The 26,426-nt window shown below is 45.2% G+C and overlaps 1 protein-coding gene across 1 annotated transcript in view; it reads right to left on the reverse strand.

Moving 5' to 3' along the window:
* The window catches only part of CFAP92 (cilia and flagella associated protein 92 (putative)), a 278,953-nt gene that overhangs the window by 231,665 nt on the left and 20,862 nt on the right, over positions 1-26,426 (reverse strand). Inside the window, exons 7-9 of the mRNA XM_060111509.1 lie at positions 24,838-24,978; positions 20,069-20,253; positions 11,210-12,099 (exon numbers count right to left, since the gene is read on the reverse strand). Of these exons, the coding sequence (XP_059967492.1) occupies positions 11,210-12,099; positions 20,069-20,253; positions 24,838-24,978 (1,216 nt within the window). The remainder of the gene's footprint in view (positions 1-11,209; positions 12,100-20,068; positions 20,254-24,837; positions 24,979-26,426) is intronic.

The raw sequence follows: 26,426 nt of genomic DNA on the forward strand, positions 1-26,426 counted from the left end.
GCTATGTCTGATATGGGGTTAATATCTAAAATATATAAAGAACTCATACAACTCAGTGTTAAAAAAACAAACAACCCAATTAATAAATGGGCAGAAGACCTGAATAGGCATTTTTCCAAAGAAGACATACAGATGGCAAACCGGTACATGGAAAGATGTTCAATATTACTAATTATTAGGGAAATGTAAATCAAAACCACAAAGAGGTATCACCTCACAGAATGGCTATCATTCAAAAAGACAAGAAATAAAGTGTTGGTGAGGGTGTGGAGAACAGGGAGCCCTCCTGCTCTCTTGGTGGGAATGTAAGCTGGTGCAGCCACTGTGGAAAAGAGTATGGAGGTTCCTCAACAAATGAAAAGTAGAGTTACCATATGATCCATCAATTCCACGCCTGGGTGTGTATCAAAAGAAAATGAAAACAATACTTTGAAAAGATATATGCACCCCAATTTACAACAGCCAAGATATGTAAGCAACCTAAGTGCCCATCAGAAGATGAATGGATAAAGAAGACGCAATATATAGATACAGTGGAATATTACTCTGCCATAAGAGAGAATGAAATGTTGCCATCTGCAACAACATGGATGGACCTTGGAAGGTATTAAACTTAGTAAAATAAGTCAGACAGAGAAAGACAGATACTGTATATTTTCACTTATGGGTGGAATCTGAAAAATAAAATGAACAACAACAAGATTTTTCTGGTGAAATCTGAATAAGAACAGACAACTGTGGTCTAGTTTACTGCATCCATCAATATGTCACACGTCACCACTGGGGGAGACAGGGTGTTGGGTACCTGGAACCTCTCTATGATTTCTGCAACTTATTGTGAGTCCATAATTATTTCAAATAAGTTTTTACTCTGTCTGGGATTGATTTTTGTGAATTGTGTGAGCCAGCAAATTAGGAAACTCTCAGCGAATAAGGAATAGAGTGGAACTTCCTCAAGTTGATAAAGGACATCTACAAAAAAACCTACACGTAATGGGGAAAGACTGCCTTCCACCAAAGACCAGAAACAAAGCAAGGATGTGACAACTCTTACATAAAATAGGACTTCAAGTCTTAGCTAGCACACTAAGGAAATAAAGATATACAGACTGGAAAGGAAGGAATTAAACTATTGCTATTTGCAGATGACATCTTGGTCAGTGTAGAAAATCCCAAGGAATCTACCAAAAACAAACAATCAAACAGAACTCCTCAAATCAATAAGAGAGTTTAGCAAGGCTGTAGAATCAACATAGAAAAATCAATTATATTTCTATATACAAGCAATGCACAGCTGGAAACTGAAATAAAAAATACAGAACCATTTAAAAATCACTCAAAAAATAAAATACTTAGATATAAATCTACCAAATATGTACAGGACTTGTATGCGGAATATGCTGATGAAAGAAATTTTTAAAAATCTAAATAAGTGGAGTAACATACCATATTCATGGATTGGAAGGCTCAAATAGTTCTCTCCAAATGATATATAGGTTTAGCATAATTTCTATCAACATTCTAGAAAGATGTTTTGTAGATACATACAGCAGATTGTAAAATTTATATGAAAAGGCAAAGGATCTAGAACAACAAAAACAACTTTGAAAAAGAATAATAAAGTGGCCTGACTTTGATTATATAGCTATGGTAATCAAGACTGTGTAGTATTGGTGAAGGGACTGACACAGAGATCAATGGAACAGAATTGAGAACCCAGAAATAGATCCATACAATTATGACCAACCGATTTTTTATAAAGATGCAATAGCAATTCCATAAAGGAAGATAATATTTTCAACAAATGATGCTGTAGCAATTAGATATATGTAGGCAAAACAAAACAAAACAAAAACTCAACCTAGGTTCCATTTCAAGATGGTGATGGAGGAAGATCTTCCTTGGGAAGATCTTCTTGGGAGGAAGGTCCTCCTCCCAAGGACACACCAAATCTACAGCTACATATGGAACAATTTCCTCTGGGCGGAAAAAATATAAAAACAAAAACTAAAAACTAGCTGAATGACCCCTTCACATAGGGCAAAAGAGAAACAGAATTCACATCAAGGCAGAATTCCAAATAAGATGAGCCCAGAGACCCACACCAAGACACATTATAATTAAAAGGTCAAAAGTTAAAGACAAGGAGAGAAGCTTAAAAGCAGCAAGAGGAAAACAACTTGTTACACACAAGGTAACTCCCATAAGACTATCAGCAGATTTTTAAGCAGACACTTTGTAGGCCAGAAGGGAATGACACTATATATTCAAAGTGCCAAAAGAAAAAGTCTTCCAACAAAGAATACTCTACCTGGCAGTTATCATTCAGAATTGAAGGAGAGATAAAAGAGTTTTCCAGATAAGAAAAACTAACAGAGTTCATCACCACCAAACTGGCCTTATAAAAATGTTAAAGGGTCTTCTTTCAGTTGAAAAGAAAGGATGCTAATTGCTAAAAGAAAACACGAGACTGATCAAGATGGCAGACTAGTAGGACACAAAGCTCACTCTCTCCCACATCTACAACAAAAATACATCTACATGTGGAACGATTCTCACAGTATATCTACTGAACACTGGCAGAAGACTTCAGACTGCTGTAAGGGCAAGAAAATCTCCATGTAACCAGGTAGGAAAAAAGAAAAAGAAAGTGAGAAAGGTATCCAGATGGGACCTGCACCCCTGGGAAGGGGCTGTGAAAGAGGAAAGGTTCATGCACCCTGGGAAGCCCCCTTACCAGCAGGGATATCTGCCAGGACAGAAGGGGAGCTTCAGAGCCTCTGAGAAGAATGCAGCAGTCAGTTTGTGGCAGCCAGAGCAGAGGGAGAACTGCACAGATGGTCAGTACTGCAGACCTGCACTCCTCAGCCTGACATGCATGTCCCCAGTGCTGGCAGGGGCTGGGTTCTGGAACTTGGGCTCCAGAGATCAGAACCAGGGAGAGGACTGGGGTTGGCTATGTAGAGACAGACTGGGGGGCAGGGGGAGGAATCCAGTGCCACCACGGCTGGGGGTATAAGCGGAGGAAGCCTGAGCCGCCTCGGAGGCCAGTCAGCATTGTTTGGGTGGTGTAGGAGGGGAGAGGTGGGACCTAGACTATAACCTTTTTTCCCTGTATGTGTGCTCCCAGAGGGCAAGGCACTGCCTTCCCAGGCTCCAGGGGCAGTTGCAGACCTCCACCGCCACCAACCCTGATGCCAGGAGTGGTCGCAAGCCCCCACTAAAACCCTCCCAGACCCTAGGAGAGGTTGAGGGACTGCACCAACTCCTGCCCGGAACCCAGGAGTGGTTGCGAGCCTCCACCAACTCCCTCCTGGACAAGACTGGTCGTGGGCCACTGACACACCTGTCCAGGCGCCAGGAGTGGTCAAGAGCCACAGCCACCACCTTCCTGGACAATGAAAACACAACCATACAAAATCTATGGGACACAGCAAAAGCAGTTCTTAGAGGAAAGTTCATAGCAATACAGGCCTTCATCAAAAACAAGAAAAATCTCAAATGAACAACCTAACCTACCACCTAAAAGAATTAGACAAAGAAGAACAAACAAAACCTAAAGTCAGCAGAAGGAAGGAAATAATAAAGATCAGGGAAGAAATAGAGATATTTTTTAAAACTAGAAAAAAAATCAACAAAACCAAAAGCTGGTTCTTTGAAAGGGTAAACAAAAATGACAAAATTGACAAACCTCTAGCCAGGCTCACCAAGGAGAGAGAGAATCCAAATAAACAAAATAAGAAATGAAAAAGGAAAAATCTCAACTGATACCATAGAAATACAAAAAAACCATGAGAGAATACTATGAACAATTATATGCCAACAAATTTGACAACCTAGAAGAAATGGAATTGTCTAGAAACACACAGCCCACCAAAATTTAATCAAGAATAGATAATTTCTACAGACGAATCACTAGAAGTGAAATCAAACCTGTAATAAAAAACTTCCTACAAACAAAAGTCCAGGATCAGATGGCTTCACAGGCGAATTCTACCAAGCATACAAAGAAGAACTTATACAGATTCTTCTCAGACTCTTCCAAAACATTGAAGAGGAGGGAACACTCCCAAAGACATTCTGTGAAACCACAATCACCCTGATACCAAAACCAGACAAAGATACCACCAAAAAAAGAAAATTACAGGTGAATATCTTTGATGAATATAGATGCAAAAATTCTCAACAAAATATTTGCAAACCAAATCTAACAACACGTAAAAAAGATCATACGCCATGACCAAGAGAGATTCATCCCAAGTTCACAAGGATGGTTCAGTATACACAAATCAATCAATCTGATACACCACAACAACAAAAGAAAAGACAAAAAAATAACTTGACACAAACACCACATAAACAAAAGAAAAGACAAAAACCACATGATAATCTCAATAGATGCAGAAAAAGCATTTGACAAAATTCAACATCCATTCATGATAAAAACTCTTACCACAGTGGGTATAGAGAGAACATATCTCAAAATAGTAAAAGCTATTTATGATAAACCCACAGCCAATATAATGCTCAATAGTGAAAAGTTGAAAGTATTCCCCTAAAATCTGGAACAAGACAAGAATGCCCACTCTCACCACTTCTCTTCAACATAATACTGAAAGTCCTAACCACAGCAATCAGATGAGAGAAAAAAAAAGGTATCCAAATTGGAAGGGAAGAGGTAAAACTGTCATTATATATAGATGATATTATACTACATATAGAAAACCGTGAAGACACCACACAAAAACTACTAGAACTGATAAATTAATTCAACAAGGTAGCAGGATACAAGATTAACATACAGAAATTGGTGGCATTCCTTTACACCAATAATATCAGAAAGGGAATGTAAAAAAAACCTTTTAAAAATGCAAACCAGAGCAGAAGCAAGAAGAACTACAATCCTGCAGCCTGTGGAACAAAAACCACATTCACAGAAAGACAGACAAGATGAAAAGGCAGAGGGATATGTACCACATGAAGGAACAAGATAAACCCTCCCCAAAAAACAACGAAATGAAGTGAAGATAGGCAACCTTTCAGAAAAAGAATTCAGAACCATGATAGTGAAGATGATCCAGGACATCAGAAAAAGAATGGAGGCAGAGATCAAGAAGATGCAAGAAATGTTTAACAAAGACCTAGGAGCATTAAAGAACAAACAAACAGAGATGAACAATACAATAACTGAAATGAAAACTACACTTGAAGGACTCAATAGCAGAATAACTGAGGCAGAAGAATGGATAAGTGACCTGGAAGACAGAATGGTGAAATTCACTGCTGCAAAACAGACTAAAGAAAAAAGAATGAAAAGAAATGAAGACAGCTTAAGAGACCTCTGGGACAACATTAAACACAACATTTGCATTATAGGGGTCCCAGAAGGAAAAGAGAGAGAGAAAGGACCAGAGAAAATATTTGAAGAGATTATAGTTGAAAACTTCCCTAACATGGAAAAGGAAACAGTCACCCAAGTACAGGAAGCGCAGCGAGTCCCATACAGGAGAAACCCAAGGAGAAACATGCCGAGACACATAGTAATCAAATTGGCAAAAAATAAAGACAAAGAAAAATTATTGAAAGCAGCAAGGGAAAAACAACAAATAACATACAAGGGAACTCCCATAAGGTTAATAACTGATTTCTCAGCAGAAACTCTAACAAGCCAGAAGGGAGTGGCAGGATATACTTAAAGTGATGAAAGGGAAGAACCTACAACCAAGATTACTCTACCCGGCAAGGATCTCATTCAGATTCGAGTGAGAAATCAAAAGCTTTACAGACAAGCAAAAACTCAGAGAATTCAGCACCACCAAACCAGCTCTACAACAAATGCTAAAGGAACTTCTCTAAGTGGGAAACACAAGAGAAGAAAAGGACCTACAAAAACAAACCCATAACAACTAAGAAAATGGTCATAGGAACATACATATCGATAATTACCTTAAACGTGAATGGATTAAATGTTCCAACCAAAAGAAACAGTCTTGCTGAATGGATACAAAAACAAGACCCATATATATGCTGTCTACAAGAGACCCACTTCAGACCTAGGGACACATACAGACTGAAAGTGAGGGGATGGAAAAAGATATTCCATGCAAATGGAAATCAAAAGAAAGCTGGAGTAGCTATACTCATATCAGATAAAATAGACTTTAAAATAAAGAATGTTACAAGAGAAAAGGAAGGACACTACATAATGATCAAGGGATCAATCCAAGAAGAAGATATAACAATTATCAATATATATGCACCCAACATTGGAGAACCTCAGTACATAAGGTAACTGCTAACAGCTATAAAAGAGGAAATCGACAGTAACACAATAATAGTGGGGGACTTTAACACCTCACTTACACCAAGGGATAGATCATCGAAAATGAAAATAAATAAGGAAACAGAAGCTTTAATGACACAATAGACCAGATAGATTTAATTGATATTTATAGGACATTCCATCCAAAAACAGCAGGTTACACTTTCTTCTCAAGTGCGCATGGAATATTCTCCAGGCTAGATCACATCTTGGGTCACAAATCCAGCCTCAGGAAATTTAAGAAAACTGAAATCATATCAAGCATCTTTTCTGACCACAATGCTATGAGATTAGAAATGAGTTACAGGGGAAAAAAACGTAAAAAACACAAACACATGGAGGCTAAGCAATACGTTACTAAGTAACCAAGAGATCACTGAGGAAATCAAAAAATACCTAGAAACAAATGACAATGAAAACACGACAATCCAAAACCTATGGGATGCAGCAAAAGCAGTTCTAAGAGGGAAGTTTATAGCTATACAAGCCTAACTCAAGAAACAAGAAAAATCTCAAGTAAACAATCTAACATTACACCTAAAGGATCTAGAGAAAGAAGAACAAACGAAACCCAAAGTTAGCAGAAGGAAAGAACTCATAAAGACCAGAGCAGAAATAAATGAAATAGAAACAAAGAAAACAATAGCAAAGATCAATAAAACTAAAAGCTGATTCTTTGAGAAGATAAACAAAATTGATAAACCATTAGCCAGACCCCTCAAGAAAAAGAGGGAGAGGACTCAAATCAATAAAATTAGAAATGAAAAAGGAGAAGTTACAACAGACACCGCAGAAATACAAAGCATCCTAAGAGACTACTACAAGCAACTCTATGCCAATAAAATGGACAACCTGGAAGAAATGGACAAATTCTTAGAAAGGTATAACCTTCTAAGACTGAACCAGGATGAAACGGAATATATGAACAGACCAATCACTAGTAATGAAATTGAAACTGCTATTAAAAATCTTCCAACAGGACTTCCCTGGTGGTGCAGTGGTTGAGAGTCCACCTGCCGATGCAGGGGACACGGGTTCATGACCCGGTCTGGGAGGATCCCACGTGCCGCGGAGCAGCTGGGCCCATGAGCCATGGCCACTGGGTCTGTGCGTACAGAGCCTATGCTCCACAGTGGGAGAGGCCACAACAGTGAGAGGCCTGCATACCACAAAAAAAAAAAAGGGAAAATCTCAATCTAAACCTTGAACTTTATACAAAAATTAACTCAAAATGAATCATAAACTTAAAAGTAAACCATAAAACCATGAATCTTTTAGAAGAAAACAGAGAAAAAATACTCAAGACCTAAGGCTTTGTGAAGAATTCTTAAACATGTCTCTAAAAGCATACTGGGGCCTCCCTGGTGGCGCAAGTGGTTGAGAGTCCGCCTGCCAATGCAGGGGATACGGGTTCGTGCCCCGGTCTGGGAGGATCCCATATGCCGCGGAGCGGCTGGGCCCGTGAGCCATGGCCGCTGAGCCTGCGCGTCCGGAGCCTGTGCTCCGCAACGGGGGAGGCCACAACAGTGAGAGGCCCGCATACCGCAAAAAAAAAATAAATAAATAAATAAATAAATAAAAGCATACTGTATAAAAGAAAAAATAATCAATAAATTGGACTCTATCAAAATTCAAAACTTTTTCTTTGGAAAAGGTATTTTTAAGATGATGAAAGAATCACTACACAGAGTAGCTCCCCCTAGCCTTGGTATCCAGAGTTTTTATTGGGGCTCCATTAATGACTGATTGATTGATTGATGGCCCACAATAATCTGAGTCTCCATGTCAGGAGGGGGCATGTCTTGATGTGCTGATGGCCAAGAGCACAGCAGGGGGTGGTGGGCAGGGGGAGGCTACCTCGTGGCTGGTTATCTGCCCAGGAGAACTGAAAGTATGCATCCACACAAAAACATGCCCAGGACACTGCATGACCCAAAGCCCCTGCCCTAAGTCACACTGTTGGTCTTTCCGGCCCCACCAACCTCCATCCTGTGACTCTCTGGTGAGGCTTCAGCCTAAGATCCAGTGTGGTCAGCCCCCAACCTAACCAAAGACACTCCTATCAGGCATGACACAGATCACCTCCCAGAAGCCAAGGGCAAAAGCCAGACCTCTCCTGAGCAAGGCCAAGTTCTTTCCTACACACCATGAAGTTCACTCTTTGGAAGTGTACGATTCCTGCCATTTGAGGAGAGCATCCCAGGAACTTGTCGGCAAACCCTGGGGGCTTTTGCAGAATGCACTCACCATTCTGTCTTTAGAATTGATTGCTGCTCTGACCTACAGATCCCAGACTTGAGCTGCAACAGGTCCCAGCTCTAGCCAGCCCCGTGTGCTTCACACCAGCCCCCAGAGTCCTAACTGCCAAGAGCCAATTCCTTAACATTTATCCTGTTACTGTTTGCCCCGGATTCAGTGGTTTCTGTACACGGACAGACTCCTTGGTTTGTTGAAAGTCAAGGGGAGATTCTGACAGCAGCCGAGGGCCTCTGTTCGGTCCTCAACAGGCTTTTCCTCCAGGTGCTGGGCTTGTCCCTATACTTAACGCCACTCAATGTACAAAGGTATATAGAGTTATAGCACCCCTAGATTTTCTCTAATTGTTTAATATATTGTACAGTGTTTAATACATTGCATCCTTAAAGCTGTCTGTCCACCTTTATTTCAAAAATCTAAACACAGGGCCAGCATATACTTAAGTTCAGTATATGATGGTGAAATTTAAATTTGAATAAAATAGTATACCCCCCCCGAAAATAAGTGTACAATTCAGCGGTTTTAGTATACTCCCAATGTTGTGCAACCACAAACACCATCTAATCCTAGAACATTTTCATCACTCCCCACTTCTCCTGCATCCCTCCTCTCGGACCTTGGAAACCACTGATCTATCTCTATGGACTTGACTATTCTAGACATTTCATATAAATGGAATCGTATAATAGGTAGCCTTTTATGTCTGGCTCCTTTTATTAGCATAAAATTTAAATTTATTTATTTTTGGCTGCGGTGGGTCTTTGTTGCTGCACGCTGGCTTTCTCTAGTTGCGGCGAGTGGGGGGCTACTCTTCGTTGTGGTGCGTGGGCTTCTCACTTTGGTGGCTTCTCTTGTTGTGCAGCATGGGCTCTAGGCGTGCAGGCTTCAGTAGTTGTGGCGCACGGGCTAAGTTGCTCCGCGGCATGTGGGATCTTCCTGGACCAGGGATCAAACCCGCGTCCCCTACACTGACAGGCGGATTCTTAACCACTGTGCCACCAGGGAAGTCCCTATTAGCATAATTTTTAATTGAGGCATAGTTGATTACAATATTAGTTTTAGGTGTACAACATAGTGATTCAAAATTTTTATAGATTATGCTCCATTTATAGTTACTACAAAATATTGTACTGTGCTGTACAATAGATCTTTGTAGCTTATTTATTTTATATACAATAGTCTGTACCTCTTCCTCCCCTACCCCTATCTTGCCCCTCTCCCCTTCCCTCTCCCCACTGGTAACCACTAGTTTGTCCTCTCTGTGAGTCTGTTTCTTTTTTTGTTGTATTCACTAGTTTATTTTTTAGATTCCATTTGTAGGTGATAACATACAGTGTTTGTCTTTCTCTGTCTTATTTCACTTAGCACAATGCCCTCCAGGTCACTTAGCATAATGAGTTTTTGTTTGTTTGTTTGTTTTGGTTGAACCAGGTCTCAGTTGAAGCAGGCGGGCTCCTTAGTTTCAGCTCACAGGCTCCTTAGTTGCGGGTCATGGGCTCCTTAGTTGCAGCAGGCGGGCTCCTTAGTTTCAGCTCGCAGGCTCCTTAGCTGTGGTATGCGAACTCTTAGTTGTGGCATGCATGAGGGATCTAGTTCCCGGACCACGGATCAAACCCGGGCCCCCTGTATTGGGAGCACGAGTCTTACCCAGTATACCACCAGGGAAGTCCCCTAGCATAATGTTTTTAAGGTTCATCCATGTTGAAGTATCTGTATCAATACTTCATTCCTTTTTGATGGCTGAATATTATTCCATGGTATGGATGTTTTGTTCATCAGCTGATGGACATTTGAGTTGTTTCACTTTCTGATTATTATAAATAACAGTGCTATGAACATCCATGTGCACTTTTTTGTGTGTATGCATGCTTTCAGTTCTCCTGGGAGGATAACCAGCCATGAGGCAGCCTCCCTGCCTCCCCTGCCCCCATGCTCTTGGCCATCAGCACATCAAGTCAGGCCCCACCCTGGGTGGACAGAGTCAACATCTGGACACCCTGCTGTTGTCAGCATCTGAGTCATGGGGCATCTGAGCTCTGAGAACAGACGGGGGTGCCTCCAGAGTAGAGAAGGAAGGCCCTGTTGATCCAAACTACAATAGCTGCAAATCATGGAAGAAAAAGAGAGTTATCCCGTCACCAAAACTAAAGAATGGAAGGACCACGAGGGGCCACCTGCTGCGGCCCAGAAAGGGACACTTCCGTTGCCTCTGCAACATCTCCAGGGGGCGGCCGTCGGGGGCGCCTGGGCCTCCAGGGAAGGGGACTTCTGCAGCACAAGCAGCCCTCCAGCCTCACGATAATCTGCCCCGTCTCCCTCGGGACGAGCTGATGTCTGTGTCCTTGTGGTGTTCCTCTCAGGGCCGTGCAGGACACTCTGCTCCCCACTGGCTGGGAGGGCGCCTCGGGAGTCTGAAGGCAGGACCCAGTTTCCTGAACCAGCCTCCCTTCCATATACCCCTGAAGTCTTCGCTTCAACCAAAGGCAAGCGGCTCTCCCAGTTGCTGAGCTCTGTGAAGTGCCTTATACAAACCCCGAGAGACATCGAATCAACAGGCCCCTCCCATAGTCGGCATCACGGAACCTGAGCTCGGCCACCCCTCCCCACCCAGAAATGCGGCGACCTACCTACCGGCTCTGGTGGCTCTCCCACAGCCGCCCCAGGCCCCGGTCGGCCAAGCCCTCCAGGATGAGGAGGTGGCCCCGCCCATCCAGCAGGTGGAAGCCGGTGAGCACATCCAGGTCTGGCCGCTCCTGGATCTTCGCCCGCATTTTCAAGGCGGACAGGATCTGCTGGCAGGAGTCCAGGCCCAGGGCCGCGGCGTTGATCACGGTGATGTCCTGCAGGAGGCCGTGCAGGAGTGAGGGCTTACTGGAGGTGAACACGAAGATGACGCGGCCAAACTGGGAGGCCGTGGGATTGGCGTCCAGGGCCTCAGTCCAGGCCCGTAGAGGCACCGCCACATCCACCCGCAGCTTCAGCAGGCAGCTGGCCTCCAGGTAGTCGCCCGGGGGCATTGGGCCATGCTGCAGGCCGTCTCCGGGCACCCGCAACCCCACCACCTTCCTGCTCCTGCTGTCATGGCCGAGGCGCATGGCCTTGGGCTCGCAGCTGTGGACGGGGACGGCCAGGTTCAAGTACTTGTGGCCAAGGAGGAGGTCGGCAAAGCTGACCTGGGCAACCCCGTAAGGGTCCCACATCTTATCCTGGGTTTCAAAGGGGTTGTTCTCCGTCTCTTCCGGGGAAATTAGGGTCTGGAGGTTGAGGTACGAATCCAGTGGGTCCTCCCCAAACAGGGCAGGCTTGCGGGAATACCCCTCTGACTTGCGGTCCCGGTCATGAACTTCCACCACCATGGGGGGGCCCTCCAGGTATTCCCTCAGGTCGCTGGGGTGCATGGCCCCAAGGAAGATGACGTTGATGTCCTGGAAGTAGACGTGGGTCCCATGGGGCTGGCCCTCAGTCCTGTGCACTGGGGTCCTGTGGAACTGGTACCTGCAGTACACGGGTGTGCACAGCCGCTGCGAGAGAACAGGGGCAGCGGTCACGGGCGCAGCCGCGGGCACGCCCTGCCGGCCCCCCTCCCCTCCAGGTGGCCCCCACCCAGGGGCTCAAATCCTGGCCCCAGGCTCACCCCCGGCAGTCCCTGCAGCCCCTGTGGCCTGTGATTCCTCATTCACAAACCCCAAGGACAGAGCCCACTCTGCAAGGCCACTGTGAGGCCCGAGAGCCATGTGTACAGCGCTGAGCTGGCAGCTGAAGCAACTACTTCCCCCGGATGGCCAGTGCCACGAGGACAGGCCCTGTGCCTTCTTCCCGTCCCATGGCCGGGCACAGAAAGTGTGGAGAGGAGTGGCTTTTAGAACCGAGAATCCGTGTTTCCCAGACACGCATCTGGAGGGCTGGCACGGCTCAGCTTTAGCATATAAAGTGACCAAGCAGAACTTGGGTCTGGGTTTAAGAGGACTCGCAGGCTGAGCTGGAGGTGAGGGGCAGGGCTGTGTCGGGACAGAAACAGGAAACCTTATGCATGCTACAACTTTATCATCAGAAGCTCACCGTTACACAAGTGTGTGGTCCGAATGCATACTCCAAGGGTACTATTTATTTTATTATTTCTTTTACCATTCATGCTGAAATTTTATTTAAAAATAATCCTGGGTTGGTAGGGCTCCCAGGTACCTGGCAGAAATAATTAAGAAAACCTTCTGGAGAAATCCACTTCCAACCTAGGCCTCAAAGAATTCCCACAGAGAAAGTTCCATCGAACATGGGATCATAGTAAAAATCACAAAACACCTAAGGGAAAAAGGTACCACTAGCAAAACCAGATGTACAAAGGCACAGGTATTAGAATGATCAGGTACATAAAATAAATCTATTTGTTTGGTTTTTAAAAAGTAAAAGTATATCATCAAGGTCAAAACTATCATAATTCTATTTACTAGCAATGAAAATTCTAAAACTGAAAATTTTTAAATATCACCTACAACAGCATCAAAACATAAAATGCTCAGGAAGAAATGAAAGATGTGTAAGACCTGTACACTGGAAACTACAAAACATTGCAGAGAGAAATTAAAGAAAATCTAAATGAAGAAATTTACCATTTTTATGGTTAGGCAAATGCAATGAATTCTAAAGGAATCACAGACCTAAACGTAAAAGCTAAAATCATACCTCTCCTAGAAGAAAAGACAGGGTAGTATCTTCATAAACTTGGGGTGGAAAAAAGATTTATTTGATCTGACACAAAAAGCACTAATCATAACAGAAAAAGTTGATACGATGGACTTCATCAAAGACACTGTTAAGAAAATTAAAGTCAAGCTCCAGATGGGCAGAAAATATGTACAATGCATATATATCTGACAAAGGACTTGTATCCACAATATATTAATAAAAAGAATAGATATTCTAAAGAAAAATAAAAGAGGAGCTTTCAAATCTGGTTAAACGGAATAAGCACACCCACCCTGCACCTCCCACTGAGTACAACAGAAAGCATGTTTCAACTAAGAGTCCACATGCCGTAACTAAGAAGCCCGCATGCCACAACGAAGGTCCCGTGTGCCGCAACTAAGATCCGGCACAGCCTAAATAAATAAATAAATATTAAAGAATAAAAAAACCCTAGAGAGATGCACGGAGCAGCTTTTGAAAAGTAAAAGGCAGTGGGCAGATTGGAGAAAGAGACCAAACCCAGTGAGTTTCCTGGGTTTTATTCTCTTCCTGCATGTCCCAGACTAGACACAAAGGAAGCCTGAATCCCAGAATTATGCACCAGGCGTGGAGAGACAGAGCTCTCTTTCTGTTCCAAGGAATGGGGTGGGGGAACCCCATGAGACAGAAAGAGTGGAAGGAAACCCCCTATTGCGTTTCTCTCCTGGACCTGCCCTCCGGCAAGTTCAAGTTCCCAACCTGTAATCTGTTTGCAGTGGCAGCAGCTGGGGAGGCAACTGAAAATCTGAGTAAGGGGAATCCTCTTCAAACAGATGAACTGTGATACAAACAGTGTATCAAAATGTCCTGTTCCTTGGCTCTCATGCTTGACTGATGGTCACCGAGCTCCTGTTTGTACCAGGCCCTGGGCTAGGTGCCGGGGACGCTGACATCATGGTCCCTTGTGCGGGCAACTTCAGCCCACTGGGGACATGAACTAAACATCAGGTCATGTGGTTCAAGTGGCAGACTGAACACACACATATGGTTACACCCCTCACCAAACTCCCCGAAAACCACAGGGAATTTTTTTAAAGACATAAATATACAAGGACAAGGAGAAGAGAACAGAAGCCACCATGAGGGCTGGGACAGTTATGAGCAAGTGGTGCAGACACAGCACAGGTGAGGAAGCCAAATCCCAAGCATGTAATGGAGAAGCTGAGAACCAGCCACATTCTCTGCAAAATCCTCAAAAGACTTAGGAACTGCCAGGACCCAGCAGCTCTGGATCTGGGGGTCACAGGAAACAGCCCAGCAAGGGAACTGCTGCGAGTCCCGAGAAGCCACCCGGCCCAAGTGCCCTCCCCTCCCCTACTGCTTGGCGGGAGGCTGTTAGTTTGTTGTGCAGGCAAATGAATACAGGGTCCTGAGAGCTTCAAAACACTAATGAGAGAGAAAAGAGGAGACCTAAACTAATGGAGAGGCACACTGAATTCAGGGGTTGGAAGGCTCAACACAGTAAGACGTCAGTTCTCCCCAGACTGATCTATGGATTTAATGCAAAGCCAAGCAAAATCCCAGCACAAGTTTTTGTAGGTAGAGACAAGCTGATTCTAAAATTTATATGAAAGGGCAAAGAAACTGGAAGAGCTAACACAATTTTGAAAAAGAAGAATAAAGGATCCAGAAATAGACCTCTACCTGTACAGCCAACTTATTTTTGTCAGAAATGCAAAAGAAATTCAATGAAAAAAGTCTTTTCCACAAATGGTGTTGGAACAGTCATGTGTATGCAAAAAAATGAACATTAACTTAAACCTTATACATAAATTAACTCAAAATTGACTATAGATCCAAACGTAAAACTATAAACATATAGAAGAAAACCCCTGTCACCAGGGGTTAGGCAGAGTTCTTAGATGTGACACAAAAACACAATCCATAGAAAACGTATAATTTGGACTTCATCAAAATTAAAATAAGAGAATAAAAAGGCAGACTACAGATTGGGAAAAAATATTTGTGAAGAATATATCCAAAAGAGGACTTGTATCCAGAATAGATTTAAAAACTCTCAACTCAACAACAGGAAAACTAAGTACTCAGTTGAGAACTTCTCTGGTGGCACAGTGGTTAGAAATCCGCCTGCCAATGCAGGGGACACAGGTTCGGACCCTGGTCCGGGAAGATCCCACATGCCACGGAGCAACTAAGCCCGTGTGCCACAACTGCTGAGCCTGCGCTCTGGAACCAGTGAGCCACAGCTACTGAAGCCTACGCTCCACAACAAGAGAAGCCAACACAATGAGAAGCCCATGCACTGCAACAAAGAGTAGTCCCCACTCGCCGCAAATAGAGAAAGCCCGTGCACAGCAAAGAAAACCCAATGCAGCCAAAAATAAATAACTTTATTTTTAAAAAAAGAACTCAGTTGAAATGTGGGCAAATACTTGAATTGACACTTCACCAAAGGGGCCATAACGTGGCAGATAAGCAGATTAAAAGATGCGCCACATAACTCTGCATCAGGGAAATGCATGGTAAACCCCGATGAGATAACACTGCATACTCATTAGAGTGGCCAAAATTAAAAATAAAACACTGACAATACCAAGTTCTGGGGAGGATAAGGAGCAGCTGGAACCCTCGCACACCACTGGTGAGAATGCAGCCATAGCCTCTCCACAGAGCTCAGGAAACCCACTTGTGGGCATCTATCCTAAAGAACTGAAGGCTTATGTTCACACAAAAGCACGTACACAGATGTTTTAGCAGCTGTATTCGTAACTGCCCCAAACCAGAAACAACCTAAACATCCTCCATGGGTTAACGGACAGACAGACTGGGGTTACATCCAGCTGCAGAATACGACTCAGCAGCAAAAAGGGATGAATTCTAGCTTGCAGGAATCTCGCCAGCATCGTTCTGAGTGAAGGAGGCTGTACGTGTTGTTCCCTGCTGGAGCATAGGTTGTCAGTGTGGATGTTACACAACATATAACCCCATCTGTACGACAATCTTCAAAAGTTAAAACTATCATGACGAACACATCTGCGGTTGCCGGGAGTGCGGGTGGGGAAGATGTGGTCATAAAGGGCTAGTACAAAAGAGTTTGGGGGGTGCGGTCGTAGAGGTGTTCTATATCCTCACTGTGGTGGTGAGAACACTGATCCACACATGAATTGAAATTTACAGAACTGTACATCAAGAGAAAATAGTCGATTCTGTAGGATATTCTGTAGGATATTTTTACTTTTCTGCTTGCTATTTTAAAAATTAAAAAACCAGAGGGTCTCTGGAATGAGGGACAGCTGATGGCATTCGGCTCCTATCCAAACCAGATGTATTCAGTGACCAAATGCTCACGGACCATCCAATGCAGACCCCACGTCCTTTTCATCCCTTGGCTACCAGACCCTTACCCTCCAGGCGGGCAACTGGGAGAGACCTCCAGAGATCAACTTTGAGGTCTCCCCACCACCAGCCCACCCAGGCCACCGCAGCATGAGGCTCAGAACCCACAAGCCCGCTCGGCACCCAAGGCTGCTTTTGAGGCCCCCACTCTTACCTATGAGCAGTGAACCAGGGGATTAAGACAGATGTGACGATGGAGACCAAGCAAACAGAAAAACCAACTTGAGGAAACAAGGACTGTACAAACAGGGACGGCGACCCACAAAGCAGGAAAACACTGCTGAGTCGGTGGCCCCGGGGCCACCCCCAGATCCGTGATTCTCTAGGAGAACCTCAGGACTCAGCTGTGGTCAGACCCACAGCTGGGCTTCACAAAGGCCAGAGGAGACCAGGAAAAACCTGAAAAGGGAAAAGGGCTGCGAGGCAAAGCAGGGGGACAAGCACCATCTCCCCATGGCCTCCTCCTGTGTGTCCCAGGATGCACTGAGCTCCTGCACAACTGACTGTGACAACTCAGGTGACGCACTGTCCACCAGGGAGCTCACTGGAGACCTAGCACCCAGGGTTTTGATTGGGGGTGGTACTAGGCTCCCCCAGCCTGTGTCCCAATACGCCAGGTGCCCTGGAGGAAAGCATGGTCAGTACTGTTGGCAGAAACAGTCAGGCCCAGGAACCACTCTCATTAGAGAACGATTCAAGTTCCTAGACACCTGTGAAGGGCCAGCTTTTCAAGCAGACCTTTTTATAGATAGTCACCTTGGCAATCTAGATTCAATACAATCCCTATTATATTACTAATGGCATTTTTCACAGAACTAGAACAAAAAAATTTTTAATTGGTATCGAAACACAAAACACCCCAAATAGCCAAAGCAATATTGAGAAAGAAAAACGGAGCTGGAGGAATCACACTCCCTGACTTCAGACTATACTACAAAGCTACAGTAATCAAAACAGTATGGTACTGGCACAAAAACAGAAATATAGATCAATGGATCTGAATAGAAGGCCCAGAAATAAACCCATGCACCTATGGTCACCTAATCTGTGACAAATGAGGCAAGGATATAAAATGGAGAAAAAACAGTCTCTTCAATAAGTGGTGCTGGAAAAACTGGACAACTACATGGAAAAGAATGAAATTAGAACACTCCTTAACACCATACACAAAAATAAACCCAAATGGATTAAAGACCTAAATGTAAGACCAGATACTATTAAACTCTTAGAGGAAAACATAGGCAGAACACTCTCTGACATAAATTGCAGAAATATCTTTTTGGATCCACCTCCTAGAGTAATGAAAATAAAAACAAAAAATAAACAAATTGAGCCTAATTAAACTTAAAAGCTTTTGCACAGCAAAGGGAATCAAAAACAAAACAAAAAGACAACCCACAGAATGGGAGAAAATATTTGCAAACGAAAAGACAAACAAAGGATTAATCTCCAAAATATACAAACAGCTCATGCAGCTCAATATCAAAAAAAAAAAAAACAACCCAATTGGACAGAATTGGACAGAAGATCCATACAGACAATTCTCTAAAGAATACATACAGATGGCCAAAAAGCACGTGAAAAGATGTTCAACATCTCTAATTATCAGAGAAATGCAAATCAAAAATACAATGAGGTATCACCTCACACCAGTCAGAATGGCCATCATCAAAAAAATCTGTGAACAATAAATGCTGGAGAGGGTGTGGAGAAAAGGGAACCCTCCTACACTGGTGGTGAGAATATAAATTGGTGCAGCCACTATGGAGAAGAGTATGGAGGTTCCTTAAAAAACTAAAAATAAAGCTACCATATGACCCAGCAATCCCACTACTGGGCGTATATCCGGAGAAAACTGTAATTCAGAAAGATACATGGGGCTTCCCTGGTGGCACAGTGGTTAAGAATCCACCTGCCAATGCAGGGGACATGGGTTCGAGCCCTGGTCCAGGAAGATCTCACATGCCACAGAGCAATTAAGCCCGTGCGCCACAACTACTGAGCCTGTGCTCTAGAGCCCGCAAGCCAGAACTACTGAGCCCGCGTGCCACAGCTACTGAAGCCCATGCACCTAGAGCCCATGCTCCACAACAAGAGATGCCACCGCAACGAGAAGCCTGTGCATCGCAATGAAGAATAGCTCCTGCTTGCCGCAACTAGAGAAAAGCCTGCATGCAGCAACAAAGACCCAATGCAGCCAAAAATAAATAAATAAATAAATAAATAAATTTATATACATAAAAAAAAGATACATGTACCCCAGTGTTCATTGCAGCTCTGGTTACAACAGCTAGGACATGGAAGAAACCTAATTGTCCATCGATGGATGGATAATTTATCCAGGAGTGGATAAAGAAGTTGTGGTACATATACACAATGGAATATTACTCAGCCATTAAACAGAATAAAATAATGCCATTTGCAGCAACACGGATGGACCTAGAGATTATCCTAAGTGAAGTAAGTCAGACAGAGAAGGACAAATATCATACGATATTGCTTATTTGTGGAATCTTAAAAATGGTACAAATGAACTTATTTACAAAACAGAAATAGAGTCACAGATGTAGAAAACAAACTTATGGTTACCAGGGGAGAGGGGGGAGGGATAAATTGGGAGATTGGGATTGGGAGATCACACCACTATATATAAAATAGATAACAACAAGGAGCTGTTGTATAGCACAGGGAATTCTACTCAATACTCTGTAATTATCTATATAGGAAAAGAATGTAAAAAGGGTGGATATGTGTATATGTATAACTGATACACTTTACTGTGTACCTGAAACTAACACAACATTGTAAATCAACTATACTCCAATAAAAAAATTTTTTTTAACTGAAGGAAAATGACTTTTTAACCTACAATTCTATACCCTAACTATCAATCAAGTATAAGGGTAGAATAAGGATATTTTCAGGCATAAGAGATCATAAAACAAGTATCTCCCATTAACCTCTTCTCAGAAAGCTACAGGAGGATGTGCTCCAGCAAAATCAAAGAGGAAACAAAGCAAGAGCAAGCCACAGAATCCAGGGACAGGGACCCACCAGGAGAGGAACTGGGGACTCGCAAGGTAAACACCAGCACTAAACTGGCTGGTTCAAAATAAGTGAGCACTAGGCGAGCACCGCTGCTGTAACAAGGAAGCATAGAGCTCCTCCTGAGTGGAGGGTCGCTACCTGCACCTGAAGAACCCTGTGGTGTAGCAGAGGAGACCTCACACTTGGTAACTCCTGATCCCAGGAACCTAATCTCTTTGCTGTCTGGCTGTGAGATCCTAAATGAGGAAATGGGGTTGATGATCATACTTCTCATGTAGGAACATTGCAGGTGAGGGGTGAAAGGTGATGGGCAGATGGCTGGGGAAAGCAGCTCTCAAACCAGCTGGCCTGGCTCACTCTTACCTCTAGTTCACTGAAGGACACAGACCGTGATGGAAGGCAGGAAACACACTTGACCTCTATGGTCAGGGGGTTTAAGTCCCGCTTTTGCTCTTCAGTCATGAGGGGAACTTCTGTTTTCAGTGTCAAAAAACAATCTAAGACGTTGGCCGACCTTCCACTGCCACGACTCACAACAGTTTGCCATCCTGCAGGGAGATACACACAGCGTTAGAATGTTATTCAGAACAGCCCCGAGACCAGCACAGGAGGAATCAGGCAACCTGAGGGCCAAAGATAAAATTACACCGAAAAGGGCTTCCCTGGTGGCGCAGTGGTTGAGAGTCCGCCTGCTGAAGCAGGGGACGCAGGTTCGTGCCCTGGTCCAGGAAGATCCCACATGCCGCAGAGCGGCTGGGCCCGTGAGCCATGGCCGCTAAGCCTGCGCGTCCGGAGCCTGTGCTCCACAATGGGAGAGGCCACAACAGTGAGAGGCCTGTGTACCACAAAAAAAAAAAAATACACCAAAAAGAGGAAAGCTTTAAAAAATAATAACTGGGAAACATCTACAGGCAGCATGTCTGCACCACTTTTTCACCTGGGGTCCCATAGGTTCTCTAAGAGAATTTCATTTTGTGATTTAATGTTGATGATCACCTTGTGATATAAGCATTTCCTGAATCATCTATAGGCTACAATCAGGAACAATGATGCTTGGGTCCCACCCCCAGTCTCATGGGCTTGGTCTGGGCTGTAGCCTCCACACTGGGATTTTTTAAATCTCTCCAGATAATTCTAGAATCACCAGACTTGTGCTGCGAGTCCCATAGTTACTGGCCGTATGTGGATATTTATGTTTAAATTAATTAAAATTAAATATAATTTAAAATGCACTTCCTTCAGACTTCCCTGTTGGTCCAGTGGTTAAGACTCCGCGCCTCCACTGCAGGGAGCACAGGTTCAATCCCTGGTCGGGGAACTAAGATCCCACATGCCGTGCAGCATGGCCAATAAATTAATTAATTAAAAGGCACTTCCTTCATTACATGAGTCCCACATCACACGCTCAGCAGTCATGTGTGGCTATGAGCAGACACGGAACAAGTCCTTCACTGCAGAAAGCTCTGGAGCACTTCTCCAAGCAGTTCTCTTAGACTAGAACACATTCAGGAACAAATAACACCAGTGTCTGTGTCTGGTGCCCAGCGGTGTCACTTTCACTGCTGTAATCCAGGGAGGGAAGGGTAGGTACTGACGTAGAACACAAGTGGTACATTCGAGCCAAATTCAGCCTGGCACACCTCCTGCTGTGACAGTTGTGCAACGGTGCAACTGCAGAAAAGGGTGGGTGATTTGACCACTGCAGGGCACACGGGCAGCTGTGAGAATACTTTTCTCGCAAAAGGGGCCCAGACATTTCACCAGGTGGAGAGACACTGGTGAAGGGGAAAAAAAAAAAAAGCAAAGCTCCAGATTTGCAAGCAGATTTTTCAAACCCTAAATCCGGCTGTTAGGCTTCATGTGACCTACAACAAGTTAGAGGCTCTCTGAGGCTCGATTTCGTCGTGTGCAAAATGGACAGAGATACCACCTTTCTCAGGGTTAAGAGGATGAAAAGGGATTAAGCACGGGAAGGTGTCAGGAACACTGCCCCTCCGAGCACAGGGTCTGTGCTCAAAAAGACCAATTCTATTTCTTTCATGATGCTGGTAAATAGATTTTTAGGGCATGTGAGAGCCCCACCACTCACACTCAGGAAGAGCAATTGCTTCCAGGACAAGTCCTGGGCCTGAGGTGTGCACTGTCTGCCTGGGCCGTGGGCATCTCCTGGGGACGCCCCACTTCTCCCTGTGACTCTCTTCAATAAACCGACTCATTAAGACCATAGCCAATTCTGATTTGTGTTCTAGAACTTTGCAAGCCTTTTCATAGAAGATGGCCCAGTTTAGAAGGACTCTCTAGTGCAAACATCTACTCATATCAACCTTCAGAAATCTCAGGTGATGTCAGCCATGATCCAGGGCAGGGATCTCAACCTCAGCACTACTGACATTTGAGGACTGATAATTATTCGTCACGAGGACCATCCTGTGCATCATGGGACATTCAGCAGCGTCCCACTCCCACTTGTGACACCCAAAGATGCCTCACAGAGTGCCAAGTGTCCCCAGGGGCATAAGTGCCCAAGGTGAGAACCACTGTCCCACGTAAGGAACAAGGCAAGGGCGAGTGGGCACCACAAGGTTTCTGCACCTACAGCTGCCGGACTTGAACATGATAGGTCCAGGGATGTCAAGTGATTGTCCAAGGACTCTTGGCCAATAAGCAGCAGAACCAGTGTCGAAACCAGTCCTGCGTGGCTAAAAGTGTGGCCCCTCCTCTATGCAGTAAACATAAGAGTTCACTCCAAACACAGAAACTTTCTAGGCACTTACTGGCCAACAATATTTACCACTAAGGTATGCAAAGTCTGCGGCCTAATCTTAAATTGAAGATGGGGCTTCCCTGGCGGTGCAGTGGTTGAGAATCCGCCTGCCAATGCAGGAGACATGGGTTCGAGCCCTGGTCCAGGAAGATCCCACATGCCACAGAGCAACGAAGCCCGTGCATCACAACTACTGAGCCTGCGCTCTAGAGCCCGCGAGCCACAACTACTGAACCCACGTGCTGCAACTACTGAAGCCCACACGCCTAGATCCCATGCTGTGCAACAAGAGAAGCCACTGCAATGAGAGGCCCGCACACCGCAACGAAGAGTAGCCCCTGCTCACCACTAGAGAAAGCCCGCACGCAGCAACGGAGACCCAGCGCAGCCAAAAATAAATACAATAAAATAATTTATTTTAAAAAAATTAAATTGGGGGCTTCCCTGGTGGCGCAGTGGTTGAGAGTCCGCCTGCCGATGCAGGGGACACGGGTTCGTGCCCCGATCCCGGAAGATCCCACATGCCGCGGAGCGGCTGGGCCCGCGAGCCATGGCCGCGGAGCCTGTGTGTCCAGAGCCTGTGCTCCGCAACGGGAGAGGCCACAGCAGTGAGAGGCCCGCGTACAGCAAAAAAAAAAAAAAAAAAAAAATTAAATTGAAGGTGACTAAAAATAATCATTCTAGTTTTGGAATAATCTTATGCTATTCTATTTTATGGCAAAAAGAAACCTACAATGGGCCTGCTGAGCCACAACCACTTGCACTCATGACCACGAGCCGTGGCCTCAGTGCCAGGGAGCAGGGATCTTTCTGCCCCCCTTGCCGGAGGCCCAGGGCCCTACACGCAGCCCACCCAGATGTCCGGGTGAAGCAGCTGCCACCTCCTCACCAGTAACCTGCCTGAGTTCTGCTGTGTGCAGGGCTCCCCGCTAAGCCGTTTACACACATTATCTCTCGTGATCCTTCCTACAGCCCCCTGGGGTGGGAGTTATTGTCCCCATTTTACAGATGAGGAAACTGAGACTCAGAGAAAGCAGGTGACCTGCTGGTAAAGGGCTGAGCCAGGATTCAAAGTCTGTTTGTCACTCTTGCAATAACTGTCACTGTACAGGGCCATGGCAGCACAAGTTAAACGGAGGGGAGGCCCAGGCACCTCTTGGCTTCACCTGCTGGAAATGGTCACACCGGGCAGACCAGGACCATTCAGCATCTCCCTCCCCTCACAGCAAAGTAAGGAGGAGGTCAGGCAGGTCCCCCGGGGCCCACCCACCTGGAGCAGCACTGGTTGCTTCTGGGTTCAAGACCAAAGAAGCATGAACCAAAGTCACTGCCCCAGGCGGGGCCATGTGGCCGCTGCGTGAAAGGCCCGGTTCTCCTGGACACGGCTCAGCAGTGGGTAAGAGTCTCTGAAAACTCACTTTGGGTGAAACTAATTTTCAAAAATCCATCTAAACGTGTGGACAAAAAAGTTAATAGTAGTTCCTCAAAACATATAGACATCAACCCAAGCGCTTGTGGAAATAAGGATTTTCCCGGCACCCCCGGCACTGGAGTCTGACCCTATGGGGTTTCACTGACCCTCCGCGTCTGCCTAAGTTTCTCCAGATAGGCCAGAAGGGGGCGCTCTTTCACCCTGATGGCCAAAAACCCCACAGTGAAATAAGTTTGAAGTTATTTTCTCTAAAAAGAAAAAGAAGAGGGTTCCCCCCATATTCCCTTTTTAAAACAAAGTCATATAATTTTACCCAAAATATATTCTGAGCCTTCCATTATCTAAACATATGGACATAATAAATACCTACTTATTATTTATCAAACTGAGTTTATAAACTGTGATAGATCTTGCAAAGCAAATGAAGTAAACCCCTGTTCTGCCACTGAGCTGTGTGCCCTCAGGTTTCGCTGCTTGACTTCTCTGAGTTTTGATTCCTCCCTGAAAAAATCATGACAATGATAACCACGCCCTATACCACCAGTACCAGTTCACTGGGAAGATCAGAGCTGGTCGTGAGAAGTAAATGACAGGACATAAATACTGGTCGCCTTTCCTCATTTCCTTTACTAGACGTCTTTGTAAAAATCTGCAGGAACGTGTTTATACAAAGTAGCATCTTATGTAGCAAACAAAACCATGACGTTTCTTATTCTCATGTTTGCTTGGACTTTGGAATCAGACCTAGGTTCAAACCCAGGCTTCGCTTACTCGCTGCGCCTCCATTTCCCGCTCTGTATAGTGGAGACACGCCCACCTGGCGGGGGTGGCTGAGAGCGTAGGGCAGGGGCTTGGTCACCGCAAGTGTCCTGTTTACCGGCATTCTAGCCACACGGGTCAAGGAGACCAGACGCTGCTGGGAACGGGTGTGGCTACCTGCGAGGAGCGGCATCACCGCCAGCTGCATGGCGAACGTGCCCTGCTTCCCGTGGCCCGCGAGCCTGGAGTCTGTCTCCACGTGAGATGTCTCCCTCCTCCTCTGGCTTTTCCTCCTCGCGTCTGATTCTTTCCGTTTAACTGTGAAATCAGAGGAAGGGAATAAACGTTCAGCGGAGCTCCTGTCCCAGAGGCTGTATGTGGCTGCTTCTCGAGGCAGGGATGCGGAAGGCTCTGGGGGCTCCCTGGAGGCAGTCTGTGCTCCTGCTCTATCCCAGCAACTGGGAGACGCATCCCAACGCGGACAGCACTCGTTGGGTACACACAGCAGGAAATTATGGGGTCCTGATCCCCCACTCGCCACTACCCAGAGCCAGCTGTGACGACGCCAGCGCCACGCAATACCCAAGTTCTCCTCCCCGTCGGCTTATAACCTCAGTGCAGCGCTGAGGGTTGGGCTTTGAAGCTGAACCACCAAAGTTCTAGAATCAGCTCTCCCCCTCTTGCAGGGAAAGCGCCTTAACCATTCTGAGCCTCGACAACCCCGTCTGTCGAATGGGGGCAGCACCTGCCTCCTAAGGGCATCGAGAAGAGTCAGTGGGTAAAGGCACATAAGATGCTCAGCTCAGCACCCAGCTTAGATCAAGAAGAAAAAGGAGATGATAAGACACATAAGTGTGGGTAACTAAAACCATGAGCTATAGGTTCTGTGACAGAGAGACCAATGGAACAGACCATTGCGGGCAAGCCCAGAAATAGAGCCACACACATAGGGAGACTTAAAAGAGGCCAGAGGTGGCATTTCAAATCAGTGGGAAAAGATGGACCAGTCGATCAATGATACTGACTATCCATCTGGCGGCAAATGCAATTATAGGGCACTTCATGCCGTATGCAAAATGAGCTGCAGACTGAAGGTGGAAAACAAAAACTTCAAAATCATTAGCAGAACACTTGGGAGACTAGACTGCCATCTGTTTGAGGAAGGGTCTCTTAAGTGTTACCAAAGTACAAACTGGATGGGAAGAGGTGAATACCCGGGGTACACAACAAGACCCTACATGAATGGAAAGGGTAAGATACAGACCCCAGCCTGTGATGTTTACAGTGTTTGAAACTATGCAGAGTTATTCAAAAGACCTTAAAAAAAAGGCTTGGGGATCAACAAGAAAAAAAATTTAAATACAACAGAACGACATAAGTGAAGAAATGGGAATAGGCAAATGACCTAAGTGCTGACCAGATAAGCATTCTAGATACTCTCAATCCCAATAATCAGGAACTGGGCCCCTGACTATGCAAGGGTGATGTGGAGAAGCAGGAATTCTCGGGGCTGCTGTCAGGAGGGCAAAGAAGTACAACCGAGACCCTAAACTGGCAGCATACCCTGAGCGGTCGCAGCACATTTCCTACGCCCGTGACCCCGCCGGGCATGCACCCTACACCTTCCGATGCGTGCGCTAGAGCCCTGCGCAAGGACGGCTGCTGTCACAACACTGGTAACAGCAGGAAACTGGTGACTATTCAAACATCCCTCAGCAGGGTCTGTAGGGATGAAGGGGGCACTACCCGACAGGGCACTTTACAGG

Source organism: Mesoplodon densirostris, chromosome 10 (assembly GCF_025265405.1).
Source record: "Mesoplodon densirostris isolate mMesDen1 chromosome 10, mMesDen1 primary haplotype, whole genome shotgun sequence".
NCBI lineage: Eukaryota > Metazoa > Chordata > Mammalia > Artiodactyla > Ziphiidae > Mesoplodon > Mesoplodon densirostris.